General features: G+C 44.1%; 1 protein-coding gene across 1 annotated transcript; it reads right to left on the bottom strand.

Annotated features, from left to right (window-relative positions):
* Positions 1 to 403: 403 nt before the first annotated feature.
* Positions 404 to 1,942, bottom strand: LOC116520625 (5-beta-cholestane-3-alpha,7-alpha-diol 12-alpha-hydroxylase). Its single transcript, XM_032234895.1, has one exon. It carries the CDS (start codon positions 1,940 to 1,942, stop codon positions 404 to 406), a length of 1,539 nt encoding a protein of 512 aa, XP_032090786.1.
* Between the last annotated feature and the right edge of the window lie 7,720 nt (positions 1,943 to 9,662).

Here is a 9,662-nt window from a genome sequence, read left to right as displayed (position 1 = left end):
CAACTGATCACTTAGCAACATATATAACCCCCAAAAGGAGAATTTATAACCAGGTGTCAATGGTGGGGACCCCTACCTGGCCATGTGGGCAAATTTTGGGTGCTAGCCAATATTACCGCATTTAGGAGCCCTTTCAGCATTCTGACCACATTTACCATTTTTACCAAAAACCATAACTTATTTCTGGTTTTCGGCAAAACCATGCCCACAGCAAACCCACAACCACCATCGCCAAAAAGGTCATAAAGTCAGATCATTTACATGATTGATGCATTTTGTGACTGCTATGACAGACTACTGCAATGGACAGACTCCCTTACAGTCGTTTGTCAAGGCTACTTGCACAGGATAGAAAGGCGAATCTAGAGGCGACCTTAATTTTTGTCCCTGCCTGCTATAAAGTCTAGGTTTGCACCCCGAATTTGCTACTTTGGAGTCGCCGCCGGAATTTGAAATCGATGTCGCGTGTCGGGTGCGCCGTCGCAATCACGATGCGGTGTTCAATCGAGGAAGGCAGTTCCTCTTCTGGGTTGACCAGCTCCATGTCGAAGAAGGTGAGCATCAGGATGGTCAATATTTTCATTTCGCTGACTGCAAAAAAGCGTCCGGGACACATCGAAGATCCACCTCCGAAAGGCATGACACAAGTTCTCAACTTTTTGCCATTTTTGAAGAATTCTTTTTTCTTGCCCTCGGGGCTCATGAAGCGGTCGTACTTGAAGGTTTTAGGCTCAGGGTAGATTTCCGGATCCATGTGGAGGCCCATGAAAGGGAAGAGAAGAAGATGGTCACCTTTCCGAAGGGCATATTCTTTTCCGTCGTCTATCTGGAGGTTGAAATCCTCCATCACGCTCCTAAATATGAAAGAGCCTGCTTTCAGGCGGAGAACTTCTTCCACCGCACTGTCCAGCAAGGGAGTCTTGAAGGCCTGCAACGAGAGGTCCACTGGGTTATCCTCTTGGCCTGTCTCCTTTAGGACTTGGTCTATCTCTGCCCTTATTGCCTTCATGGCTTCCGGGTGTTTCAAAAGATAGGCAAGCAGCCAGAAGGTCACTGGACCCGTGTTAGCTTGAGAAGCCCATAGGAAAAGGAGCTGCACTTGAGTCCTCATCTTCTCATTCATTCCACAGTCAGCCAGTTGTTGATCCTGATCTGCCAGCCAGATGCTAACGTCTTCCCTCTTGTCTATCTTTTCGACAGACAGGAGATCCCAGAAGTAGTTCTTCAGCCTCTGGATCTCCTTCTTAGTTTTGGAATCCATGCTGCTGAAGATCATTTGCGGAAAGAATTCGTCAAATTGCTGGAAGTCCTCAAATAGCTTCTCGTAGGGCTTACACCTCCTTTCCTTGTCATTGCTGTTGTCCTCTAACTCCGGCATAGCACCAAACAAGCACAGGAAGGCAGCTTGGAAGATGCTTTTGTAGCTGAAGTGCCAGAGTCCCTCCTGACGCCACTTCTCCTCCTCAGCCGATTCAAGCAAGATTTCCTTCAGATTCTGCATCAAAGCTTGGTTGAGCGCAAGTAGATTCTTCCCTCGAAGATACTTCTTGCTGCCCTCTTCCCCAATCTTATGATGAGTGGTGGTCGGGTGGAAATTAAACACGTTCGAGACCACGTTGGCCGCGAAGACCCCAAAATCCAGCTTGCTTCTCGATTTCTTGAAGATAAATCCATACATGTGAGGATCCATCAAAACATGGATATATCGGCCTGCAACCAACATGGTGAAGATGTCTCCATGTTTCTTCTTCATCCGTTCCAAAAGCAGGGCGGGTTCTTTGCCAAAACTCAACCCATGACCTAACCATGGAATCAAACCTTTGTCCAAGGGTGGTTCCTTCGGTCTTTTCCGGCGAAACACTCCGATTCTGTAGAGTCCACCAAAGATGAGGGCAATGAAGGTGGAGAGGAGAGCACAAACAACCGTCTCCCAGAGCTTCATCACTGGTGTGCGAGGATAGATCTGATCTGGTGCACGGGGAAACTGGCATTTATAAACCATCCAGTCATAAGGCAGCTCAGCATGGGACTGCCTAATTCCATCTGTGAGGTAATCCAAGCCGTTGTGGTTTTCCTGTTACTGAAGTAGTGAGCAGCATTCCAGACTCCTTCAGTTGCTTCTAGCCGAGGTGTTTTGCTGTCCTTGAAATCTCAGCGTCAAGTGGAGAAGCAGAAAAAGGATGTCCTAGAAATTCTAGAATGGAAAAGAACCCTGGAGGTCTTCACCGGGCAAGTTCTCCCCGAATCATCTCAGATCATCCAAATTCAAATCTGGGGATTCGGAGAATTCCAGCTCCAGGGCAAAGTTTCTCAACCTCAGCAGCATTAAGATCCTATCGTCTAAAAATGAGTACGGTTGAGAAACACCGTTCTGGGATCCACACTGCGCTGTAGGATTTCATACCATTTTCGCTGGACCAAGGTCAGAAAATTTGGTTCCAGTTCTGTTGGGATTAGTAAGACCGAACTGGTTTCCACTAAGCGGTACTTAAAAGTGTTTAAGGGTGTTTTGAACATTCGTTAGTTCTGCATAATTATGGCTGGAAGCCTGCAAGCCCTTAAACCATCTAGTTTATTACTCAATTAAAGATAGCTTCGCCAGGAGTGGCTGTGAGAGTTGGATCCTAAAGAAGGCTGAGTACCAAACAACAGAGTTGGAAGGGACCCTGGAGGTCTTCTAGTCCAACCCCCTGCTCAAGCAGGAGACCTTATGATTTCAGACAGATGATTGTCCAATCTCTTCTTTAAAATATCGAGTGACTGAGCACCCACAGCTTCTGGAGGCAAGTTGTTCCACTGATTACAGGTAGTCCTCAACTTCCAACAGTTCATTTAGTGACCATTCAAAGATACAGCAGCACTGAAAAAAGTGACATGACAATTTTTCACGCTTACGACCGTTGCAGCAGCCCATGGCCATGTCATGTGGTCAAAATTCAGGCGCTTGACAACTGACTCATGTTTATGATGGTTTCAGTGTCCCGGGGACACATGGTCCCCTTTTGCAACATCCCGACAAGCAAATTTAATCGAAAAACCGATTTTACTTAACAACTGCGTTGCTAACAGAACAACTGCAGAGAATCGCTTAACAACTGTGGCAAGGAAGGTCATAAAACATGTCAAAATTCACTTCACAAGGTGGGGGGAAATTGTGCTTTCAAATTGTGGTGTTGGGAGTCCCTTGGACTCCAAGGACATGATAGTCAATCCTGAAGAAAATCAGCTCTGATTTTTGATCTTTGGAAGGACAGATACTGAAGCTCAAATAATTTGGCCACCAAACGAGAAGAGAGGATTCCTTGGAGAAGACCCTGAGGTTGGGAAAGAAGGTGAAAGGAGAAGGGGATGACAGATATCTTTCAGATTTCTTTGTTATGTTAGCTATAAAAAAGGGATGTAAGCTAAAGATCGGGGTTCGCTCTTTGAATGAGGAATCCCTTTTTTCTGAATATTCTGATAAATTGTAATAAAATGATCTTCCTGTCTCCGTTTGTCTCATTGGAAAATATGCCCACTGAGGCACGAGCCTAAAAAAGCCATATTTGGCCATCAACCCTTCCCATAGTTCAACCCAGAACAACAAACATTATCTTCCAAGAGTCTGAATCTTCTTCTACCTGTTGTTCTCTCTTCCTGGAACTTATTGTGTGCCACCCTTACATAAACCTAAATTTTGGCTAAGCTGGGCAGTTTGCTTCACTCCTTTTATCTTCTATGTATTATCTTCCATTGCTCAATTGCTTCTAGGTCTGACCCAATCAATCCTCTTCTACCCACTCAAGACATTTTTCTCTTGACACTCAGTTACTTATCTATTCCCTCTTCCTTCTATATCTCATTTCATCTTATCTCAAGTCCATCCTTCTTGGACTAATTGGTAAGTTGACAGCTACTGGAAACTTGGCAGATTGTCAAAGAGAGAGAAAGAGAGGCAGTAAGTAAGAGGGAGGAAGAGGGAGAGAGGGAGAGAAAGGAGTAGGGTGGAGAGAGTAAGAGACAGAGAAAGAAAGAGAGGAAGGAGTCCTACACTTCCAGGAGGTGAGATACCACAGATGCTTGGAAGAATCTCCTGAAATCAAACTGATCTTCTTAATGGTGTTCAGGAGAATGTTTCAAAGTTATTGAGGAATCCTTTCTGTTAAATTCCTTCCTCATCTTTCATTTTTGCTTGCAACTTTACTTTCATTTCAATTTTATTTTGAAGCTCCCTTCATGTGGCTTTCTTGCTTTGATGGCTTTGATTTAGCACTTTGATTATTTTAGATATATCATGGTAACATATTGTTCTGTTCTGTTCTCCTTTGATCGTGGAGATAGCAGCCACTCTGCATTGCTCTGTCCAGTAACCAATTGGACTGAGTCTACACTTGTGATGTCATCGAGCCCTGGAGACTCCTCCCAGTTTAGACTCAGTCCAACCTGGATTAGCTGTGAGAATTGGTCTCTCCTCCTTGATTTTACTCTAAATTGCTTTTATTTTTCCTATATTGGCATTTTTCAAAATTAAATTTTTATGATTGGAATATTTTTTCCCTTTTTTTTCTCCTGCTTTGGTTTGAATGGGAGATTCAAATTTGCCTTCGGGCTTCACCTCAGTCTCCCGGTCTGCCTTGCGACCACGAGCTCACTCCGGACGCATTCCAGCCTTAGTCAGCGCGGCGCTGACTCTACAGCTCACGAGCTGCGGCTCTGGGGCTGATTTAACGAAGCGCTCTGCATCCTCTGGCCCTTTGGAAGGAACTTCTGCCTCAGAAGCCTCGCGTACAGCTCTGTAGCACGGGAGAAACGGCTGCCATTTTGGGACTCGGCCGGAGGAAGAAAAGCGCGCGAAGACAGAGGCCGCCATCTTGCAGCTTGGAAAAAGCACGCGAAGAAATAGTGACCGCCATCTTGGGCACTCATCCTTGCAGAGTCGACAGAGAGGCCAAAAGACGCTCCAGGCTGCAGCTCCCCGGGGGACCCTCCGGACTGTAACATTGAGACCGTTCCACTTCTCAGTTCGGGGGCTGGTTTCTGGCAGGCATGGCTGAACCCTCCATGATGGGGGCTGTTCCCGACAAGGAGCTGGAGGGGGCAGGACCATTGGGAGTAAGGAGCAGCCGCAAAAGGACGGCTAAAGAGGCTCCTGAAGCTCCCAAAACTTCTAAATCCTCTACTAGAGCTGAGGAATGAAGACAAAAGGCTCTGGAAAAGGAATTTCAGCGGGTCCAAAAACAGGCAAACCAGAACGTCCAGGCTTCTCCCCCCACTCCCATGGGGGATCACACTGCCTCTCCTGCCCCCCTGAGTTACCACCCATTGGGCCTTCTCCATCCTTAGATGATTCAGATGGGGAGTTGTCCTCCTCCTCCTCATCATCTTCCTCCATAGGACTTAATACCAGAGGAAATTTCTTTGATGTCCCTCTCAATGGGGATCGTACCTTTGAACAGGCCAGTCTCCTCCTGCTCAGAGCACAGCGGCGCCTCAGGCCTCAATTTCCTCCCCTACAGAAATGGCAGCCATAATTTCAGAAGCCATAAAACAAGGCATTGCTGCCGGGCTTCAGCAGCGTCCACCTTCTGGGCCACCCCACAGACACAGGCACAGATCACCTAGGCACACCCAGCAAAATCCTCCTGCTTCTGTCACTCAGGCTTCTATTTCTGGGGATCAAGACACCCTCAGAGACTCAGACCTGAATGATGACAAGGGGATCACCCCAGATGCCCCTGCTTTTGCCGGATTGTTCAAAACTGATCGCTTTAAATCCCTCTTGTTCAAAGCTGTAACACTTAGGCAAGAAAAACGAAATGCACAGGTACAGTATAAGTGGTACCTTGCTCAACAGTAACTGTGAGTGGGATCTTGGAGTCCTAGTGGAGAACCATTTAAATAGGAGTCATCCGTGTGCAGCAGCTGCCAAAAAAGCCAACACAATTCTAGGCTCCCATAAACAGAGTAATACCTCTTTATAATGCCTTGGTAAGGCCACACTTGGAATACTGCATTCAGTTTTGGTCGCCACGATGTAGAAAAGATGTGGAGAAAGAATGCCGAGAAGAGCAACAAAGATAATTAGGGGACTGGAGGCTAAAACATATAAAGAACGGTTGCAGGAACTGGGTAGGTTTAGTTTAATAGAAAGAAAAACTAGGGGAGACATCAGGGGTGGGTTTCAACTGGTTCGCGGTCCCTGCGAACCGGTTGGTCAGCGAACCCGGAAGTAAGTAACTTCTGGGAACGGCGAAGGGCCCACTCGCCCGCCCGCGCTCCTTACCCGGTTTTGACTAGTTCTGTGCTTCCATGCATGCGCAGGATGCATACAGCGCCTGCGCAATCCTCCAGGAGCAGCTGGAGCATCGCACAGACGCTAGTACGCATGCGTGCACCGCACGTGTGCACGAGGATGCCGCCGGCCCCGTTCCAACCGAACCAGTTGGAACGGGGCGAGAAACCCATCCCTGGGAGACATGATAGCAGTCTTCGAATATCTCAGGGGCTGCCACAAAGAAGAGGGAGTCAAGCTATTCTCCAAGGCATCTGAGGGAAGAACAAGAAGCAATGGGTGGAAACTAATCAAGGAGAGAAGCAACTTAGAACTGAGGAGAAATTTCCTGACAGTTAGAATAATTAATCAGTGGAACAGAAGTTGCCTCCAGACATTGTGAATGCTCTAATACTGGAAGTTTTTAAGAACAGATTGGACAGCCATTTGTCTGAAATGGTATATAGGGTTTCCTGCTTGAGTAGGGGATTAGACTAGAAGATCTCCAAGGTCCCTTCCAACTCTATTATTATGTTATTCTATAAGGCATATGATAAAGATCGTAAAATGGAGGGTTTCTATGATAAAATGACCGAATTAGATAAAATTTTGACAGGTACTGATGAAAAAGTAATTTAAAAATTATATGGACATCTATTAGAGGTTAAGTTAAAGGAAGAACAGGTCAAAGAAACCATGAAAAAAATTTGGACATGGGATTGAATTAGAGAAATGGCAGAAATTGTGGTCTCAAAATTATAAAATGACAATGTCAACAGCTTATAAGGAAAATTTGTATAAGATGTTTTACAGGGGGCATCTACCCCAATGACAATAGCAAGAATGTTCAAGAACAAGTCGGAAAGTGCTGGAAATGTCATCAGACACCGGGCTCATATTACCATATGTGGTGGACTTGCATAGAAGCTAAAACAATATTGGACTAAAATCCACACATGGTTGGAGGAAATGATACAAAAACACATAGACCTTCAACCAGAGATTTTTTTTTTATTGGGTATTATACCAGAAACATGTAATAAAGATTTGAAATATTTGATTGTAAATGTTTTAACAGCAGCTAGAATTGTATTTGCAAAAAATTGAAAAAATGAGAAAGTACCAATGCAGGAGGAAGTTATTCCAAAAATAATGGAATGTGCTGAAATGAATAAATTGACATTTGAAATTAGAGAACAAGAAGATGTACAATTTTATAAGGTATGGGACTTGTTTTATCAATGGTTAGATAAAAAGCATGGATATGAAAAACGTTAGAGAAGCTTTTCATATTGTAAGAATAGTAGAATAAGATAGGTGATACTATAAAAACATATTATTAAATAGACTAACGATGTAATGGAATATTGGCACATACATGGATCGAATATCTAGAACATTTTGTTTAAAATGAAGCAATAATAATTATAGTTGAACATATGATGTACAATGATAACAATGTACCTATGTATACTCGATGGATAATCTGTGACATTATATACTATTGAAAGCAGTGATGCATAAATATAAAATGTTGGAGAATTCTTTCATATTACAAAAATAATATAATGAGATAGGTGGTTATATGAAGACATATTATTAAATAGACAAATAAGGATGCAATGGAATATTGGTATACTGTATATGTGAATCTGGTTTCTAGAATATCTGTTTATAATGAAGGAATATGAATTATAACTGAACAATATGATGTACAATGATAATAATGTATCTATGTATGCTTGATGGATAATCTGTTACCTTATATACAATGGAAAGTGGTGATGCACAAATGCTTGTAACCTAACAACATGCTATATGCAATTGAAGAGGGTTTTATGTTTCATGTTTTGTGTTTCTTTGTCTGTTTAAAAATAGAAAACTGTTTTTTTTAAAAGAGAAAGAAATACAGGTAGACCTCAAATTACAACAGTTCATTTAGTTACTGTTCAAAGTTACAGCGGCATTGAAAAAAGTGACATGTCCATTTTTCACACTTAGATCATTGCGGGAACTCCATGGTCACGTGATCAAAATTCAGATTTGTGACAGTTTCAGTGTCCCAGAGTCACGTGATTTCCTTTTGCTATCTTCTGTCAATAAATTCAACAGGGAAGCCAGATTCATTTAACAACCGTGCTATCAGTTTAACAGCTGCAGTGATTTACTTAACAACTGTGGCAAGAAAAATTGTGGGGCGAAACTAACTTAAGAATTGTCATCTTCCTTAGCAACGGAAACATTGGGCTCAATTGTGGTCGTGAATTTAGGACTACCTGTAGAGCGTTATCAGCATATGAATTCTACCTGATATCTCAGCAGCTTTAGATACCCTTTGGCAATAAAGATCCCATAATAACATCTGTCTGAGCATTCCCAGATCAAGAACAGGCTGGCCAAAGCAAACACAGTTTTGTAAACTGCCACCAAACCAGTCAGAAATGTGTCAAGATAGTCTGCTTCTGTTCTGACCGAGGCTTCTCAAGAGCCTAAAGCAAACTCCTTGTCCAGACAAAAACCCCTTTTATTAATGGACTGTGAATTCTGCTCATTCACATCCAGCAAAGTCTTTCATTGGAGGATTTACAGTCACAGACCTTATCTGGCTTGGAGATTTGCCAGGATGATATCTGTAAAACTCGGCAAGGAGAGTCATGAACTAATTAAGTGAACTAATGGTCTCCTGCAACCTCCACTCCCCTTTTGCTCCTCTTTTATTTCCTCTGGGAGGGGCCATTCATCATCCACCTGTGGCCTTACTCCCAAGTTGACCCCTGTTCTTTAGCTGTTCCCTTCATCTGGCCACTCGGCCCATGCGCACACTGGGAACAGGTTCCAGCTGTTTGTCTGCCTCACTGATGTCTGACTCCGAAGGCAGCTGATAACTGGCATACGGCCTTGGTCCCCTCTCTGCCTCCGACACAGAGCCCTCATTAGAGCCTTCCCCAGACTCCAGGACTGGCCCAGGTTCCTCCCCAACCTCCTCTCTGTCCGAATCTGCTGCCAGCTCTGCTGGCCAATGGCGGGCCACAACAACTTTCCTCAGAATTGACAAACCATCATTGTCAGGGAAAGAAATAGCAAATTGATGGTACCACAACAAAACAATCAACCAGTGGGATGGTTTCTCTTCAGATGTTGTGGACGTCCCATCACTGAAGGCTTTCAAGAAGAGACTGGACATCCTTTTGTCTGAAATGGTATAGGGTGCCCTGCTGGAGCTTGGGATTGGACTAGGTGACCTCCAAGGTCCATTCCAACTCTGTTAATCTGTGTTAAGAGCTGGAAAATTGTGACTCCTCTATGGATAAAGAGAGGCCTTGAGATGACCTTCAAGTGATCCATACCTTGGTCCTCACATGGAGATCACAAGACAACAATGGGTTTAGAGTCTCAGAGACAAGGGAGTAGC

The sequence above is a fragment of the Thamnophis elegans genome, chromosome Z (assembly GCF_009769535.1).
Source record: "Thamnophis elegans isolate rThaEle1 chromosome Z, rThaEle1.pri, whole genome shotgun sequence".
NCBI lineage: Eukaryota > Metazoa > Chordata > Lepidosauria > Squamata > Colubridae > Thamnophis > Thamnophis elegans.
The sequence above is the reverse complement of the archived record's forward strand: the minus strand, read 5'-3'. Positions and strand labels throughout refer to the sequence as shown.